At 41.7% G+C, this 20,414-nt stretch overlaps 2 protein-coding genes across 2 annotated transcripts in view; one reads left to right on the top strand and one right to left on the bottom strand.

The window, feature by feature from the left end:
* The first annotated feature begins 2,147 nt into the window (after positions 1 to 2,147).
* LOC115730767 (disease resistance protein RPS2-like) lies at positions 2,148 to 7,545 on the top strand. Its single transcript, XM_048278640.1, is given in 5 exon segments — positions 2,148 to 2,235; positions 3,560 to 3,651; positions 4,088 to 5,750; positions 5,752 to 7,075; positions 7,273 to 7,545. Coding segments are annotated over 2 exon segments (2,952 nt in total). The 5' UTR covers positions 2,148 to 2,235; positions 3,560 to 3,651; position 4,088; the 3' UTR covers positions 7,042 to 7,075; positions 7,273 to 7,545.
* A 5,442-nt stretch (positions 7,546 to 12,987) lies between these two features.
* Positions 12,988 to 20,414, bottom strand: part of LOC115726293 — a 36,361-nt gene continuing 28,934 nt past the window's right edge. The window contains exon 7 of the mRNA XM_048278639.1: positions 12,988 to 16,333. Within this exon, the coding sequence (XP_048134596.1) occupies positions 13,104 to 16,333 (3,230 nt within the window). The 3' untranslated portion in view covers positions 12,988 to 13,103. The remainder of the gene's footprint in view (positions 16,334 to 20,414) is intronic.

Raw genomic sequence — 20,414 nt, 5'->3', positions numbered from 1 at the left:
GGCATGATATGACAACAAATTTTTAAGCTTTAGTTTTTGAGGGTCAAAGAGTATCATGAGATCATTGAGATGATCGTGAAAGATGAGAACAACAACTTGCACCCCGGTGCACCAGGTCCGAAAAGTTTAATTACTTAATGCGTTGTCATAGTTGAGAAGCATTTGAACTAATAACTCATTCATGTGGCCGTCGGTGTTATCCTATACACGTGCCAACCGCTGAAGGGATTGCCTTCAACAAACATAACGTAGCTGACAAATTTTGAAATGTTGAGCAAAGATCATGACCTATATACACATTTAACTAGTAATTGACGATATGAAGTGTCTATCCGATGTTGATGATGCATACAAAATGTTTGAAGAAAAAGTCGGTTGAAGTATGAGAAAGCCAAATGTCTACCAGTAGTATGACTCGTGATTAGAGAGTGTTGGTTTGCCCCTGATGATCGATAATAGTGACGAGGAATTTTGGTAAGAAGAGGAATTTCTCGAGAGACCATGGAGGAGTTCTTTCATTATAAAACTTTTGGTGAAGTAAATAGGTTCAATTTTAAATGCTACAGAGATACTCATTTCAACTTGGTGGAAACCGCATGGAGAACTTGACCTAATTGATTTAGGATCGGGATTCTACTTGCTCGAAATGGAAAAAGTTGTGGCGGCTGAGCTCGCTTTAAAAATGGGGCCATGGGCGATTGCTGGTCATAACCTCAAAGTTCAAATATGGATACCCATCAAAAGCTCAAATCACTAGTACTCCAACTTAATTCGGAGTCGCATCTACTCATAGCGGGTTATTTCACCCCTAAATTCAGGCACATCAACTTTGGAAAGATGAGTTGAGGAGATTGTAGAGACGGCCCGGTATTAAAATCAATGGCATTGTTGAAGTGGTCATATTTCTGAAATTCTGTTACGAGGATTTAGATGGGAGGATAAAACAGATGCTTTTTTTTTTTTTTTTTTTTGCAATAGGGTATTGTTTCCGACATTTTTGTGGATTATTCAATGACTCCGCAGTCCACGTCATTCGAGAAATTATTCGGTGATTAGAGATCGTCACGTGAGCAGCTGATATGGCATGTATGTTTTTAATTTCTAGCCAATCACAATTTGACACGTGTTCACGTTGCCACGTCATTCCTGACATGGAGATAAATAAAAATGTAAACTTTTTTTATTTTCTCTTTCCTTCTCTTCTATTCAGATGAACACGCCGACGACCGAAGCTTTTTTTGCTTCGTTGGTGTTGCAGAACCTCCCCTCGCCGTCGCCACCAGCAGAGTCGTCGGCCCCGCGTCCAAGCTGAGCCCTCGCGAGCCACGGACAAGCAAAGCTTGCGGCCATGGATGATGAAGGAGGAGGAAGACTGGAAACTTGTGGCCATGTCTTCGAAGGCCCAAAGCCTTTGGCTGAGGACAAGCCAAGAGACCCACTTTTGTCACGGCGGAAGGCGTTTAGGGGAAGAACCCCTTCCATCGCTGAAACACCAGATCTTGAGGCCAAAAAAGAGGGACTAAAAACTCATCTAAGCCATGGATGGTGGAGGACCCCTTCCGTCGCTGACGGTCGGCCCGAGCTACCTCTGGGTCCGTTTTTTTTCTGTACTTCTCCAATCACCTCCAGATCTGGAATCGTGTTAGGGTATAGCGTTGCTCGCCCATGGCCATCGTAGCTTTGCTGGCGTCGTTCTCCCAGATCTAAGATCTGGTCTTCCATGGCGGAAGGCGTGCAGGCATCGCGTCGCAAGTCCATGGCCCTCTCGGCGTCGAGCGGCGCCGGAGTGGGCAGCTCGGCTTAGACGCGCAGGAGCGGTGCCAGCGACTCCGGTGGTGGCGAAGGCGAGGGGAGGTGTTGCAACTCGAACGGGTTTCTTCCATGGCTGAGGCTGAATAGACTTTTGGCGATTTCTTTTTTTTTTTTTGGTTAATGCCACGTCAATAAACATATGTCAAACTATGAGTGGCTGTGACTAAAACATGTATGCCATGTCTGCAGATGACGTGGCAGTATCTAATCACTGAATAATTTCTCACGTCATTCAATCTGATGAGCAGCAGCGGGTATGGCTGGCTGGGGCTCTTCGCTCATTGCGCGTGCGTGTTGCAACGCGCGAAGCGCTGCGTTGACTTGTTGACTTGTTGCTTCTGCTAATCCCTCTCTTTCTTCCCATTCCCATGGAGCTTCGGAGCCAATCAAGACTTCTGCTAAAATCTCAACCTTGGCACGTAAGTGGAGCTTCTTTTTCTGTTCTCTTTTTGCTCTTTCCGATAGCTATGCAAAGTGCGAATTGGACCCTGTTGTTCACTTGCTTCGTTGTATACTGATGAATCAAACTTGTGTTGCTTCGTTCTCCTTTTGATCGACTGATTCTGTGTAAAATCCGGGGTTTGATGGATTTTGGGTGGAAAGGGGAAAAGAAATAAAAACCGAGGGACTTGGTTCTCTCGTTTGGCTAGGGAACAAACTCGGAGAGTAGTGGAAAGAAAGGAGGGGAAGAATATCTTTCTGGGTCAACAGAAATTTCCATTAATAATGGAGGGGTATACAAAAAGTTCATCCCTCATTATATCAGGAGTTTCATTTTGTCGGCCCTGAGGCGCAGGAACTGAAGTTTTTATGCTATGTATTAGACTAATCTTATGTATGAACTGCTTTTTCTGTGCTTCTTCGGAGATGTTAAGGGTCCACACTTCACTTTGAAGTTGAGCTATTGAGCTGATATGGAAGTTGGATTTTAATGTGGCGTTCTTTATTGACGACTTTTTGACGGACTACTTTTGTTAACTTTCATGTGAATGGGATATCTTGCAACCCTCGAGCTAAGAAGTTTGTATTCTTTCACTCTAGCAAGTATTCTTCTTTTAGTCTTCTCCTCTGTTCTGTCTTTCCTAACTGGAGGAGTTTCCATCACCACCTTCTCATGTTTTTTGTTTTTTGCGACGTCCTTTTGTCAATTCGAACTCTGTGTCACAAATAGAGCCACTCTCTCCTTCTCTTCTCTTTTGCCGTTGTAAAGTAGATTACCAATAGATGAATTGAGGTGCATCGGCTTTGCTTGCTGAAAATGTCCAACTATCTGCAGTTGTATTTTGGAGTCCACGTACGTGCTGGTGGCGCTTGTGCTTGAAAGTGAAGTTTGCATCTAAGATTGCCCTTAAAAGTGAAGTTGCGTTCTAAAATCTCAAAATTTGAGACATGATGCTAGAAACCTTGTATCAGTGTTATAACGACATTGGCATTTCACCTGGATGAAATTGAAATTCGTAGTCTTCTTTGACTCTGTAGTTTTGCAGTTCTATGGAGTGTTCGCCAGCTTTTGGACAGTCCTATCTTGAGTTGATTGGAGAATGAAAATCAATGCAAACAAGCTAGGTATTCAGTGCATGTTCACCATCCATAATAGATCTAAGCGGTTGGTCTATGTGATATTTCTATTCTTCTTTAATTAAGTTGGCACTTGTTGTTTAGATTATGGTTTTTATATCCTGAATACTTATGGTTTAGCTCTTGCACCCTACTCAAATGTCTAACTGTGCCCTTCAAATTGTGGCAGTAGTTCAGTTGCAGGTCATACAAACCTCTCGACTAGTTGGGCCATCCTCAACCTGAGCTGTTTCTTGAGTATTTGACCCGGTGCCTCCAAAAGTACAGTTAGTCAACACCTAGACCTATTGTTCTTTGGCAACTTTTCATCTATTCCTTTCATATGTTGAACTCAAAACTACTCTTCGAAATTGTTAGAAGAAAACAGCTGTGATGCTACAATTAGAGGAGTCCATAACATATCTGTCTTCTTGAAATGAAGTAAATTTAATTTGCTGGCGATAATTATTATCAGGATTCCAGTACTTCTTCACAACCAAATGTAAAGTAAAAGAAGTATACTTGTGTTTCAATCAGCACCTTCCAATTCTCACATGGTATGGAACAAATTTAGGAAAACTAATAACTATGTTCCCCTTTTTTTTTTTTTTTTTTTGGAAGAGACTAGGTACTCTTGTTCTTCAATATACTACTTTCAGTGATTTTTTTCATTATGATTTGGGTTAAGATTATAAAACCTAGCTTGTTGCCTGCACAGTATGGTTGAGGCAGCAGCTACGGCAGCGGCTGTTGAGGCATACAGGGATGGGAAAAGCTTAATAGCTTATGTTGGTCGCAAAATCAATTATGCAAGTGATCTTCAAAAGAATTTTAGAAGGCTCATAGAGGAAGCAGAGAAACTCTTTGCTAGGAGAGATGACGTGGAAGCTGAAGCAAACAAAGACAAGACAAAGAAAAAAACTAAAGAGTGTGAAGCCTGGATTGGTAGGGTTAAGAATGTTGAGTATGAGGTTCAAGAACTAGAAAATGAATTTAGAAAAGGAAGAAAACGTTCATGGAAAGGGCGTCGCATTTGGTCAGCTTCCAATTTCAGTAAACGTTTGGCTGAGAAGTGCGAGGAATTGCATAGTCTGTGGGCAGAAGGAAGACTTGAAACAGAGGCAGTTGTCGAGAGACCACCTGAGCCTGTCAGAATAATGCATGCCCTGAAAACAGAAAACAAGCCATCAATCCACTGTGCTGTTGAAGAGATCCTTGGTTACTTGAGGGACCCCAATGTGAAAAGAATTGGGCTTTGGGGGACGGTGGGAATAGGGAAGACCACCATCATGCATAATTTGAATGATGACGTAGAGATCAGCAAAATGTTTGACATTGTAATATCAGCATCAGTTTCCAAAGAAAGTAGCATAGAGAAGTTGCAGAAGGCAATTGTGCAGAGGCTTAAATTGAATACCGAAGGGATCAGTGATCCACACGAAATATCGTGGAGAATATCAAAAGAATTGGAGAACAAAAAATTCTTGCTTCTTCTGGATGAAGTTTGGAATGTTTTTGATTTACAGGCAGTAGGATTACATGATAACAACCAGGATAGCAAGGTAGTGTTAGCAAGTAGATACCAACATGTTTGTTGGGATATGGAAGTTGATGAGTTGGTCAATGTGAAAAGGCTGTCTGAAGCGGATGCATGGAAAATGTTCCGGGAGAAAGTGGGGAGGAATATTAATCTGCCTGGTGTTGAACCACTTGCCCATCTAGTGGTTTCCGAATGTGCTGGTTTACCACTTCTGATTGACAGAGTTGCAAGATACTTCAGAAAGAAGGATAACATTAATCTCTGGAGGGATGGATTAAGAAGCTTGCGGAGATGGCCTAGTGTCAAAGTTCAAGGCATGGACGAAGTTCTTGAATTTTTGAAATTCTGTTATGACGAGTTGGATGATGAAGGACAAAAGATTTGTTTCCTATATGGCGCACTGTTTCCGGAGGATTCTGATGTCTATATAGATTATTTATTGGAGTGCTGGAGAGCAGAAGGCTTTCTGAGTGATGCAGTTGATTTTACTGAAGCTCGTGATCGGGGGCATGGAATATTGCATGATCTCATTGATGTTTCCTTGCTAGAAAGAAGTGAAAAAATAAAGCATGTTAGAATGAACAAAGTGCTCCGGAATATGGCACTCAAAATTTCGTCAGAAGGCAAGAATTCTAAATTCTTGGTGAAAGCTTGTGAGGGGCTGAAAGAGGCCCCTGATGAAGAAGATTGGAAAATGGCAAACCGCATATCTCTGATGGATAACCAACTGTCCACATTGCCAGGAACAGTAGATTGCACTTCTCTCCTAACCCTGATGCTGCAGAGAAATTATGAGCTGGCATTAATTCCAGACTCATTTTTCGGATCTATGGAAAAGCTTCCGAGTTCTAGACTTGCATGGCACTCGGATCACATCCTTGCCATCATCAATGTTGTGCCTAACGGCTCTAAGAGCCCTATATCTGAATTCTTGCAGCCTCTTAACCGAACTTCCTATTGACATGAAAGCATTGGCACATCTTGAGGTTCTTGATATACGAGGCACTGGAATTGACTATTTGCCGGTTCAGATTGGGGACTTGCTTACTTTGAGATGCTTGCGGATTTCCTTATCCAATTCGTGTATCAGACGGGTGATTGAGGGACGGTCAAGAGTCATGGACATTGGTCACAATGTCATCTCAAGGCTTTCTTTGTTGGAAGAGCTTAGCATCGATGTGCATCCTAATAACCAATGGTGGAATGTGGTTGTCAAGACTATTACACAAGAAGTGGCCACCTTGACACGCTTGACTTCTCTGTCATTTTGTTTTCCTTCTGTTGACTATCTGAAGATTTTTGTTTCTAGCAGCTCACTCTTGAAGAATATCTGCTTCACCTTCCGATTTTCTGTTGGTTACCATGAATCTACTAGATACCGAATCCTCGATCATTTTCAGTATGAAATTTGCAGGTGCTTGAAATATGCAAATGGGGTGGGTGTGGATCATGCAATTTCTGCTGTACTTGCTGAAACTGATGCATTTGAACTTTTATGCCACAAGGGAATTTCAAGCATATCAGACTTTGGCAATGCCAACATGAACAAGATACGGGGTTGCCTAATTGAAGGGTGCTCCGACATTAAAGCCATTGTTGATGGCAACCATTCCACAGCAGGTGCATTGGAATGCATGGAGAAGATAGTCATAAACAATGCCCCAAAATTGACATGCCTTTGGGATGGTCCCGTCCAATCTGGAAGCCTAGCCCAACTAACTTCTCTAAGCATTTATAAATGTCCAAAACTGATGAAAATATTCTCCTGTGGCATGATTCAACAACTTTCTAAGCTTCAGTATTTGAGAGTTGAAGAGTGCCATGAGATTAGCGAGATCATCATGAAAGCTGAAAACAACAATTTAGACCCTAATGCACTTCCAGGTCTAAAGACTCTGATACTTATTGATTTGCCTAAGTTGAGAAGCATTTGGACTGATAACTCATTAGTGTGGCCATCATTAGAGAGCATTACCATATGCACATGCCAATCACTAAAGAGATTGCCCTTCGGCAGCCATAATGCAGCCAAACTGAGACATATTGAAACTCAAAGAGTGTGGTGGAGGCAGCTGTTCTGGCAGGAAGATGAAGTTGAACAAAGATTACGACCTATATGCATATTCAGCTAGTAATTGGCCCGTCTTATGCTGGGAAATTCTACAGGTAAGAAGTTTAATTTCTAGTAGTGTGATGTTGCAATTTAATGCTGGGACCATAGTACCTTGCTGTCTCGAGTGTTTTTTTTTTTTTATTGTACATAAGTATCATAAATCTGTACTTTGTGATTGTTAGTTCTTCTCAACAATAAACTGAGCTTTATTGACTTGAAATCTTTGGATAAAATTTTGTTTAATGAACAGCATCTGTTACAAGAAGGGTCTCAAAGAGCCTGGGTTTGCCTTTGCTCACCTATCTATACTTGAAGCAGCTTTTAGATCATTGTGAGGCTTAGTTCGCTGAGAACTAAGGTCAGTTTACATAACTTGTCTTCCATTTCGTATCGTGTATTATCAAACAATTGTATGTTGTAATACTGAGACTTGAGAACTGAGTCAGCTGTCTTCTAGTTTGTATAATTAGACTAATAATTTGTTTATAAGCTTAATGTGTATGCGGAGCCTTTTTCGTGGAAACATGCTGTGGATGTGGATCTAATTACATCAAATATCAAAAAATTATGAAAAAATTAATTGTGAATCTAACTACCAATAACTATATCTTGTGAAGGTTTAAATGTTTCAGATTACAAAAATGTCAGTGAGCCGCAAGAATTAAATTAAGCAAAATTAAAAAAAAGAAGTCAATTCAAACAAATTTGACATGATTAAGCAAATGAATTTATGCACATCGATGCCTTGAATACTTGGCATACAATACTTATGGAAAATTAGAAAACTAATGATTGAGTAATTTTCGGGATAAGTTCCTATGAAAAATTTACATCTACTTTAAATACTTGCAGTGAAATCTGTAGTTTTGGCATCTTTGGGGCACTTTTCGAATTTGGTCATCGTTCTTGGCCCATTTGCTGATTATTTCGGTTTATGACTTTAACAGTGTTTTTAGAGTAATTATGCTGTTTTCTCGTTTAAATGAACATGCCCAAAAAGAAGAATGATCTTGAGCTTGAGAAATTTGTCCAAACTCGACTTTCAGGTCAACGGGCTGTTTCCTTCCACCGGTTTGACTAGGATGTTGTCTGGAAACAAACCCCCAAAAGCATATCAAGCATGCTTGTTGACACAATCCCTCTGATGGTGGAGGTGTAGTTTGACTGAGTTCAAACCATTTCAGCTTGAGAATTTTGAAACCAAACCAACCAGTTGGAACCAAACTGAATATACGTAGCTGTGACAAAACCATCTAGTTATTGAATCATTCAGAGTTTAGACTCATGGGCAGACGATTAAATTGTAGATGTTGGTTTGTGCATCAGACTCAAGATTCACCTCAATTTGATTCTTGCTCTTTATGAGTTCAGTTGGTCAAATCATCCAAAACCAATACAGACCCGTTGTTTGGTTAAAAAAGTCCTTGGCTGCCTGTCACACCGCACTATTTTTTCATTTTGGTTCTAATTGTCATGTCTAGGCCAACTAACAGATATCTTGACTAATCCGCCTGCCCAAGCAGTGTAGAGGCGAGAACAGATGCAATAAAAGTTTTCCACTGCAATTTTATCTTGGCTGATGTTGGAGACGAAAACAACCACTCAGATCAATTTTCAAATGAGGTTGAACTAAATATGGATATTAGTGTAAATGAATCTCCTTGTTACGCATTCTGTTATTGATGATTTGATGCATTCATAGAATGTTTAGTGTAGTAAGCAGGTACAAATGTCATAACATTGATTTGGTGTTCTTCAAACTACGCATAACTCAGCTGCAAGAGAGGATCGTGTCCTCTATAACCGCCTTGTAACTACACTTTATGCTAAGTACATCATAGTTCCAAACAAAAACCAAGTAAATCCTACAATACTGTTGGATATGGTTTTGGTTTGGTCTCACCGAATTGTGTGGTCCTTCAACTGCCTTTTGCAATTGTTTGTTTCACTTTGGTTTAGTGCTCCTCAATGGCTTGTTTTTCATTTGTTAGTATAACCATGTAAAAAACCGGCCCTTCATATGAAATGCAAGATGTGGCTACTTGATTTGTTTTCCTCCTTTTCGTGGATGATGTCAGCTTCATTTATGAGCAGTTCATGTTCTTTACACTCCCCAAGAACACAACATTTGAGTTGCTCCATGCTTTCCAAACTGAACTCAGAGAGCTTTTTAAGATCTGCATGCCTGTCCAGATGTAATGCATCTGACTGTTTTAGTATGTCCTTGATCTCATGGGAACATCACCATTTACGTACTTCAAGTATCTGTCCTGTTGATCTAGTTCAAATTCAACATCAGATGGTAGCTGATACATCATCCGGTTAGCCTGATTGCCAACAATTCTAAACTGATTTAAGGATGGATGCGCTAATTGATTGTCAGGGCTGATTGAACTTCCTAAGGAATTCCAAATTCGGTAAGTAGAATTTCAGGGTATTTAATTTTTGTAAGCTGCAGACTTTGGAAAGAATACCCTCGGCACACTTGTTCCACCATTCGGCATCAGAATGCACATCGAAATTTAGTTCTTCTAACTCTGATAGAGCCGATAACTCCACAAGGAATCATTGGGTTCAAAACTTGAGCATTTGCTTTCTGAGATGCACTTCCTGATATTGACACTTCCAGGCAAGTGAGATTAGTTTATCTTTCTGCTGCTTTTGGTAGATACATGGTTTTTGTTCCCTCGAGATCAATATCAAGCATCTCGAGGCAATTGGGCCCACCAATTGCCGCAGTTATTGTCCTCAATAGAACACTTATGTTTAAAAAGAATCTCTTTAGCTGACTAATTGAGAGATTGACTCTGACAAAGACCTGATACGAGTCCTTGATAAGTTTAGAACTTCTAGGGCAGCCATGCAATTGAAGATGGAGGAGTTTTCAATCTCAGCTTATAAGTCCTTTGAAGAAACAATGCTGTGACTGAAGGGCACCTTGGTTCCTCTGGTAGTTCAACGATCTCGTTATGCATTAAGGATATCTCTTCAGCACTATCCCATTCCTCAACCTTGGTGGCTCCGAGTCCATATAACCTCGGATCAGAAACAGACAACTTTCTTCTAGTTGAATAAGTAAGTTCGCCAACATATGCTGATCCAGAGTTTGAAACTTGGCAAAATTGACATCCAGTGATTGGGGCCCATGTGACCTTATTCTCAATTTTGGATCACTGACCAAAGGCCCCAGTGGCCATCGGCCTACAGTTGGCCCTACGGGTGATCAGTTCTTGGTCCGATCCGGTTCTTAGTTTTCGGAACCGGAGGTCCCTCGAACTGGACTGGTTCCGTCCGGTTTCTGGGTGGTCAAGTGAAATCGGTGCAAAGGCCCATTCGTGAGACGCATTGGACCGATAGAAGCTTAACAAAGACACGCTGGTGAGACAAGCTTTTACGTGGCCGTTGAGAGAAGGGAGATGGCCGTAAGCAATACTTGATAGTCTTTCCAATCCTCATATTTCTCTTATTGCAGAGTCTTTCCACGTCCCCCATAGGGACACTAGTTCCATTTTTAGGAACCGGAACCGGACTGGAGTTCCACATAATCGGAACAAATCAGTTGATCGGTTTGGTCTAGACAGATCCTGATCTGATTGATCCATTACTTGCAGCTTTAGTTGACACTACAAATAAGTGATCATTGGGCCATTTGATCAGTGATCAATACGGCCCAAATGAAACATTTGGAACTCTATAAATTGGACCCTGGGCCCCTTCCTCTCGCGTTTAAAAATTTCCCGACTTCCAAATGCTCGAGCTTTCTAAAATCATTTGTCGATTTTAAGTACTTCCTTTTTCGACCGAAAAAAAGGGAAGAAAAAAAAAATACTTCATTCCTCCTTACGATTTAATCGCGTTCTAAATATCGCAGTGGTGAGCAATCACTACAGCACTTTCAAATCATTCCAACTCAATCGGTATTCGTCGTGCAATTAACATGGGACTCATTCATTAAGTTCCACGACAACAACTTACACAAGCCGTCTCTGTCCCCATAACAAGTGAAATTCAATGATGACAAGACACAATGACCCAATGATCGGAAAGAATTGCAGGAGAAAATATTGGCTACAGACCAGGTATTGCTGATCTGGTCCCATGTCCACCCATCATGCCACACGTGTCAGGAACGGGCCCCACCAGTCAGAAAAAGACAAAACTCCTCTCTCTCCTCTCACGGTCACGGTCTCCGTCTCCTCCCCCCGGGTCTCTTTCTCTCTCTTCAGCCTCCTCTCTCTCTCTCTCTCTCTCTCTCTCTCTCTCGTCCGCCCGACCCCTTTCTTCTCCAACCTCGGCAGTTTCTTGGGCAAATGCTTGATTTGGTCGAGGAGCTGGCTTTTCTGATTCGGCCGTCGGTGTCCCTGGCCGGAGCTGCGGCTTCCGATATTTTGGGAGGCAACTCGGGCAACGGCGTCGGGGACTTGTCGCTGAGGGCCCTCGGGAGGGCGCGGCTGGGGACGAGAGGAGGGAAGGTTTTGACGGTGGTGGCAGCGAAGCTCAGGAAGGTGAAGAAGCACGAGTGCCTGTGGCCCGAGGATCCGGATCCGAACGTGAAGGGCGGCGTCCTCAGCCACCTCTCGCCCTTCGAGCCGCTCACGGAGAAGCCGAAGCCGGTCACTCTGGAGTTCGACAAGCCATGAGCGAGCAGCTGCAAGCTCGACATCTGGCGGCCATGGCCACGAACCGACAAGGATGCCTCGGCCGTGGCTGCTCGAGCTCGACTTGCGACTCGCGGCCATGGCCGCTCGAGCTCGAATTTGGGTTCGCTGGCCACGGGCGAGGCAGCTGTAAGATCGACATCTGGCGCGCCCGTTTCCAGAGACTCCGATCGTGTTCTTCACGGCGGCCGACAAAGGCGGAGGCTCGGGCTCGAGGTCAAAGAAGAAAGAGGAGTCAGGCGGAAGAGATAGGGAGGACCCGGAGGAGGGTGAAGAGAGAGAAAGAGAGGGAGGGAGACGGAGACCGTGACCGGGAGAGGAGAGGGAGGAGTTTTTTCTTTTTCTGACTGGTGGGGCCCGTTCCGGACACGTGTGGCAGGATGGGTGGACATGGGGACCAGATCAGCAATACCTGGTCTGTAGCCAATATTTTCTCCAATTGCAGGGGCGAACACCCGAAGCTAGTCCTCGCCAAGAAGCTTCCGTCGATGATACCTATACCCCCAAGAAAATCCCCAACAAACGATGGCACCGATTTCGCGGAGAACAACGTTCAGTGTATGGAGGACAATCTGGCTCGAGATCGACGCAACGGTGTCAAGAAGGCCATTTGCAAGGTGGTGGCATATCCAAAGGTGAATCAATACATCAGATCCACCTCAGGCAGGCATTTGGAGGTCCTGTGCATGCCTCAGGGAAGGAAAGCTGAAGAGCTCTCTCTAAGATGTAAGAACGAGGTGGAATTCCAAGTACAATATTTTGAAGAAGGCATGCGCGGGAATGGGTGTGCTGACATTCTACTCCATCGCTCATGGCAAAAATTCTTTTCTAACCGTGGCCCATCAAGGTTATAGGGATGGTTATACTTGAGGGAGCGGCGGACGGAGACCTAGCAGCGCGACTAGTTTCTCTGGCTAAGGAACTCAACTCACAGTTCTTGTAGCAGGAACTGAGGGAACTATACTTTGTGAATGGAAAGCAGGCTTCTAATCGGTCCTGCTTCCCAGCAGAATCGAAAGTTCCTTCGTGTCGGCGCGGCACCATACCATGGCCTGGCATTCTAATGTCCAGGTTGATTGCTTTTAGCAAAATCAAACACCTGGGTAGGAAATTTGGTCAAGTGCAGATCTCCTTTTCAACTCTTTATCATTACTCCGACCGACCTGACGATGGCCATTCAAGCCCCGCCCAAGCATTCATTATCTCGGGGCCTCTCTTTGACCCACAGGACAGAAACAGGGGAAAAGAAACTCATAAACCACAGAAAAGTCGGCCAGTGAGGCCTGCCATTAGTGAAGCAGGAGTTATCAAGGTTAAAACTAGCGGTATTGATTCGATACTATAGTCATTAAGCAACTGAATTTCCCCGACTTGTTAGGCAGTTCCAACAGTCGGAATCGCACACACAAACGGAAACACGGAGTCAAGGGACGTCGCATGTGTCAATCGGGGCGAAAATGCCGTCCAAGTGCTCTGGCTTATGGCCACGCCATTCCAAGTCCTTCCACCAACTCCTCTCCCCCCTGATTTTCTTCAAATGCTCACTAGAAACTTCATCGGTCGAAAGAGACTTGAGACTCGGGCAGTCGTAAAAACTCAACCTTTCTAACCTCGGTGCGATCGGTAGCCCACAGGATATACTGGAAAGTTGAGGTACGTAATGGAGTGACAACTTCTTCAACATAGGGAGGAAATGAGACATCTCTCGGACTTCGCCAGCAGAAGTTTCACAGCTAATTAGGCTTTTGATGGCTGGGCAGTCCTCAATTGTGACCTCTTCCAGATTGTAGAGATTATTAAGCATCTCATATGAGAAAATAACTGTCAACTCGGGGCATTTATGCAGTGTCAACAACTTGAGAGAAGATAAACATCCCCTCTGCACTGAGCCCTTCCAGATGTATCTCAAGTTTCTCATGTAATACACATACAGAAACTCGAGCGATTCAAGACAGATGCTTTTGCAGTGAGATTCAGTCATAGCCTCTTGATGCATGGTATCAGATGCATCTATGAGCACTTCAAGCTCATTGCACTCCCCTAGAACACACCATTTGAGTTGCTCCATGCTATTTATTCCTAGTTCAGACAGTGTCTTGGCATTAGCATGTCTTTCTAAGAACAACGCATCTGATTGTGGGAGGATGTCCTTAATATCCGTGAGGACACCGTCACCATTTATGTACCTCAAGTATCGTTCGCACCATTCCAGCTCGAATTCAATATCTGATGGTAGTCGATTCATGATGCGGTTAGCATGATTGCCGACGAGAAATCTAAATTGAGCTAAAGATGGATGCCCCATCGATTTCCTAAGCTGATTGAACTGCCTCAAAAGTTCCAGTGTAGGAAAGAAGAACTTGATGGTGGTTAACCTTTTCAAGTTGCAAACTTCAGATACAACACGTTCAGCACATGTATCCCACCATTTAGCATCGGCATCCACATCAAGATTCAGTTCTTCCAAGTGTAATAGAGAGGATATTACCCCATGAGGAATCACTGTTTTAGAGTCATCTGAAGGTTCAGTTCCAGTAATTGAGATCCCCAAACTAGTCAGATTAGTTAAACATTCAATTTCCTTGGGAAGATTTATGATCTTTGTCCCCTCAAGATCAAATACCTCCAGCTGCTTGAGCCTTCCAATTGCTGGTGATATCGATCTCAGAAGGACACAATCATTCAAGAAGAGTCTTTTCAGGCTGACAAGTTGAGATATGGACTCTGGCAAGCACCGAATGCGGGTTCTGGACAGATTCAAAACTTCTAGAGCAGGCATCTGATTGAAAAATGAAGAAGAAAGTCTTCTCAGCTTGTAATTTCTTTGCAGATATAACGATGAAAGTGAAGGGCACCTTGGTTCCTGCGGTAGCTCAGAAATCCCGGTATGCATCAAACATATCTCTTTTGCACTCTCCCATTCCTCAACCTCTGGGGGCTCTGTCAAATCCAAGCCACCCCTCATCAGAAACATGCGATTTTCCTTGGGTTGAAATATTAAGTTCACTAATATATTCTGATCCTGATCTTGAAACTTCACAGATTGCCCATTCTCATCAACTTCGAGCAGGTTAGCATTGACAAGATTTTTTAACACTTTTTGGCCTTCATCATGGTCGTCTACAATACCATCCCTGACCCATAGGCCTATGGCAGACTCAGATGCAATCTCAGGGTAATTGTTCCAATGAGCAAGGTTTTTCAAGCATCTTCTAGTTTTATCATCTTCTAGTTGGTCAATGCTGAATCTTAGTACATTAACCATAAGAGCTTCTATATGTGCTTCATGACTTGCAGGTCGAACAGTCAGGCTCATAAGCACACGTTTCCAGATTAAAAGGTCATCAACATTTTGCAATGCCCTTGCCACTAGAATAACAGCATGCGAACATGACCTGCACATCCTGACTATTTGCTCAGCTAGGACTTTTTTAGGACGATAAAGAACTTCACCCACATTCTGACAGAATAATTCCCACAGCAACAGATAGTCCAAACTTATTTTCTCATCCACTTCGATTTCATCGCACACTTGTCCTGATCCAGCCACAAAGACTATCTTGCTACCAACTGGTGGTGTTGAATCAGGAATTCTCAATGTCTCCAGCTTCATGTGTTGATTAATGCCAACAAGAATAAGCAAAAACTTGAGGCCTTCCAATGCATTCACCACCGAATGTGGCATATCAACTGCGTTGGCTTCAGTTAAATCATAACATATTTGTCCAGCAATCTCCTTTTGCACCTTTTCCATGTCGCAGTTCAGAGGAACAGTAACACAGATGACTCTATCAAATAGATTCCTCAAAACTGCAGATTCCCTCAAAGCTTCAATGACAAAAGCTTTTCCAACCTCGTTTCTGCCATATATTCCAATTTTTCCAAGGTTAGGATTTTTTATGGACTTGATGAGATGGTCGACTACAGAATCATAGTTAATGGCACTCCATCCTTCTGATGGTCTCCCATCTTGTTTTCCACCACCGCCTAACATACCAATTGAGGCATCAGTACTATCCAAAGTAGCCTGTGGAGAACTTTCCTTTCGCATTTTCGGTATGTGCATAATATCGTTATATGCTGGACTTGCTTCTGTCCTCGCCTTTTTATCTCCATCTTCATATTCCGGTCCCGAGCAATATGAATCAACTTCAGATTCTTGTTCCGAGGAATATGAATGAACTTCCTCAGAGGCAGTGTCTTTGTTTACTTCCAAGGAAAAGGGTTCAACCTCTGGCTCTACAGTGTTCTGCATATGCAAAACTACACTTTCCGATGTTTCTCTCTCATGATATTCCGGACTTGCCTCGATCTTCATCTTCTTATCTGTGTCTTGGGATTCTGATTCTGAGCAATGTGAACCCAATTCCAATTCTGAGTATGATGAATACGAATGAACTTCTTCCAAAGCAGCATGAGGATCGGCGTCCTTTTTCACTAGCCAGGGAAATAGCTCAGTCTCTCTGTCTCGAGTGTTCTCCATTGACACCAAATCACTTTCTGCTCTTTGCTTCTGCATAGCTTCTAGCTTTTCTGCTTCACTTGAGACCGTGGCATTTTCTTCTTCTTTCAGATCACTCAGCCATGATTCTTCCTTCGTGACACAGCCTGCCTTTGTGAGAAGCAAATCGATCCCAAAGAACGGCTTGCCTTCTGTATAGAAATGAATTCATGAGGCAAAGTCACAATCATTATTCATAATCTACCCCTTCTTTCCTCAATTTATCAAACACATTTCATGATAATGCAGCTACACTTATATAAGTAGACAACTTGAAAACAGAAAGCCAAAGTCAACTCCTCTGTTCACCATAAACGAAACTACTAGGTCACCCCATTTATCGGCTTTGGTTCGGTTCAGTTCGGAAAGAGAGAGGCCGTTTTAGCCCAAAATAAATCCCAATACACAAGAAGCGCTTCTTTGGGAATAGCAGCAATTCTAGACTTTATAGTATCTACAACAGTAATTTGATGTATATATAAATTCGACTTAAATGACCGAAATATGAATAGTAAATCCGAAATATGAATAATAAATCGTATAGTTCAAGTGTAAATTTCGCAAAAAGAAAAAGAATGGCACTATGCTATTGTCTAAACAAAGAGTGCTAGAAAACCAATCTTTTAGGACAAACCAAGGTCGAAATTGAATAGGCTATGGTTATGTCAGTGTCATGTTGCAAATCTTCTCCACAAAGCATGTAGCATGTAACGAGTCCTTGAAGAGTGAAAGGTACCTTTCTGATCTTCACCAGCAGGAGTACAGGCTTTCGCTCGTACGCCAATGGATGATGCAACTGAATTAGTGAGGGGCTGATCGGAGATGGATTCTTCCTGAAACAGTAGCCGATTACAACAACTTCAGTACATTTAATCTGTAAACGACACGGATAATGTTGAAATAATATCTCGAGTCCGTGCCGAACTTCAGGTTGAAGTGCCTGGAGGCCTTGCCCGTCATCCGCCAGGCCAGGAGGTGGACTTCTTGCCCGTAGCTCACCTGGCCTGGCACCAGGGATGTGCTAACCCAGTAGGATTTATACTGTAAATTCGTTATGTACTTGAGTTGTATTTTCATCTGGAGAGAAGATTAAGCGGCTGGAAACATCTAAAATAGAATTATCTGTCATTTCTCAATGTTATCCACAATGAATAAAGAAGTCTTAGAGGGCAAGTTTGTGAGCTCAAGAGTGTAAACGAAGGGTCAGCGAACATTTGAGACTTGGAGCCATTGTAATTTCTGTTGTAATGCTGGATTATAGTTAGGTCTTTTCTGTAATTCTCCACATGGATTAAAGCACATATCAGATGAAACATGTTGGTGTCTTGTATGATATATTTCTCAGGGAAGATTACCAAGAAAGTACTAAACCTATTGTAATTGTGAAAATTCAGTCTTAAACTTTTTTTTTTGTACCAATTCAGTTCTAAACCTTTTGTATTTGTAGCAATTCAGTCATTTAGGCCAAGTTTGGTCGGCCAGCAATGACGTGAACTAGCGGTGCGCTGACGTGGACTATTTGTGAATAGTATTTAATAATAGTTTGAAATTTTTTATATATTTTTTTTCTTCTCTTTAGTTTCTTCCCCTCAACTTAGGGCCGGTGAGGGGTCACCCTTGCCGGCCTTAAGTCCAGGAAAAAAGAAAAACTAAAGAAAATAAATAAAAAATAAAAAATTAAATATTATTTAAAAAATTCGTGTCAACGCCAACAGTGTCATGTTAGCTTAGGCTTGCTAAAATTGGCCGGAAGGACTAAATTGACACAGATGCAAAATGTTTAAGATTGAATTGATTAAAAAGAAAAAGATTTGGAATTGAATTGGTACAATTATAATAAATTTAGTTCTTTGTAATTCTCGCTTTTTCTCTTACTGTCAACCTTAGTTATATTATTCCTATATTTTGTAGCAAATGAATATCATGGAGCAAAGGAACGGCAACGTCAATGAAATTCGAATTGAAGAAGTAGTTTTTGCGTATGTCTAGATTTCTATCGACCCGGGGTTTTAATTTGGTGGGGGTTTTGCTAAGTTTCCAAGGGTAAAATTATTCAAAAAGTCAAAATCTATTGTACTTTTATCAATTCGATTTTAAACCTTTCATTTTTTCAATTTAATTCAAACCTTTTCACGTTTTGTCAAAAGAGTCAATCTAGCCAATTTTGATCGAAAATCGCTAATGTGAATTCCGTCTTTTTACGTGGCATGGCCGACGCTAACACAAATAATTTTTTCTTTTTTAATTTTTTTCTAAACGTTTTATATTTTAGCATAGTATTTTCATTTTATGTTTCTCATTAATTTTTTTCTATGCCGGCGAGGCCACCGTGGCTCCACCGGCCACCGGCAAGGAGACCATCTAGCAAGGGCTTCATAGCCCCGCCGGCCACGAGCGAGGCGGCTCTCTCCTAGATTTGGCAAGGGCCTTTGCGCCCTTGCCCGCAAGCGGCGGGGCTATAAAGGCCCTCTCTCGCTGGTTGGGGGTGAGCAACCTCTTTGGTATACGAAAATAAAAAACAGGCAAAAAAATTTAAAAATTCAAAATATTATTAAAATTTGCCTATTTGGTCGTGTCACATAGGGTGATAGACGTTCACGTCACTATTTTTGGCCAAAATTGACTAAATGGACCTAATTGGCAAAATATGAAAAGTTTTAGGATTCAATTGGCAAAATTAAAAAAATTAGAACCGAATTGATAATAGTGCAATCGAGTTAGGACCTTTTTGATAATTTTCCTGTTCTCTAGGGATATTAGGCAAAAACACTAAAAATATTAAAAACAATATCCCTCAATACTTATGTTAATGTTTCCAAAGGACGACTAATAAGTTTTAGCAACCACGTGCCAATCTTTGACACCTTTACAATAAATAAATAGTAAAAGAGTTAAGTAGAATGGAGTTTTGTGATTTAGTCATACGAGTTCTTAATTATATCTAGGGTGTATTTATGTCGGGGAGAATTTCACGATAAAAGAAAATATTTTTTGAAAAATAATTTTCTCCAGGAAAATATTTAACCTTTTACTAGTTAAGAAATTCATTTTCTTAACTTTAAGAATGCATATTTCTTTGACCGTAAAAGGTTTTCAGTTGATCGATCATTTTCAGCAAATCAAACTTGTGAAAGTCCAGAAAATAGTTTTGCGAATTCTTTTGCTCAAATAAACATACCCAAGTGTGTTTGTTTCAAGTAAAGTGTTTTCCCAGAATTGATTTCCGGATTTTCACCGGTTTGGTTCACCGAAAATGACTTAGTCAACGGAAAATTCAAGTATAAATTAGGAAAGTGAATTCTCCAATTTGAATAGGTGAAAACAATTTCTAAAATTGCTCCTCTCGATTTTTTTTAATATTTTAATGTAGTTTTATTTTAATTTTCGTTTATCTTTTCTTTTCTTCTCTTTCTTTTTCTTTTTCCTTCTTCCTCCTCCCTCCAGCACTCCCTAGCCGACGGGGGCCACTGGTGAGCCTCTAGGCTTGCTGGCTGCAGGCAAGCTCGAGCTTGCCCATGGCCGTCGGCATCGCAGAAGAAAGGCGTCATAGAATGAAGAAGGAAGAGGCAGAAGGAAGAAGGAAGAAGAAAAAAGAACAAAAGAAAAAGAAAAAGAAGTATAAAAATATAGAATATAATTTAAAAGTGTGATTTTTTTTTTTTGGTCTAAGATAAAACCATGAACTTGAAATTATTTTCTAAATGAAAACCAAAGACCAGAAAACATTTTCGATCACACATCATCAAATAAAGGAAAATAAACCGTTCCTCGGCAAACGTTTTTCCTGAAACAAATGCACATGGTTGCATGTGTAGTAATCATAACCTGTACCCTTTGGAAGGAAAACATGGACAAAAAAAGTGATAATTACGTAGGAGGGAGAAAGAAAGGTACGGTGACCTTTTGACGTCGCTGCAGCAGGCGAAGTCTAGCTCTTTCACACCCGGCCAAAATACACTGCATTAGTGGAATAGCAATGGTATTAGCAGTAGCAGGAGGATTACCTTAGATCTATTTACATCCGGCCTAAATTAATTGGTAAAATCATTCTGTGACCTATTGCTTAATCATATACGTACCTTCTCCAGAATCTTCGTTTGTAGTAACTAAAGGACTTGAATCTTACTAATAACCTTGTAGATCAATTACATTTTATGGAACTGTGAAAGTAGTGGGGGAACGTGAAAGTACTTGACATCAATTGCTTTTTTCACCCGGCCTACTTCCTCTTTT

This window comes from Rhodamnia argentea, chromosome 5 (assembly GCF_020921035.1).
Source record: "Rhodamnia argentea isolate NSW1041297 chromosome 5, ASM2092103v1, whole genome shotgun sequence".
Lineage (NCBI taxonomy): Eukaryota > Viridiplantae > Streptophyta > Magnoliopsida > Myrtales > Myrtaceae > Rhodamnia > Rhodamnia argentea.
This window is presented reverse-complemented; position numbering and strand designations above follow the sequence as displayed.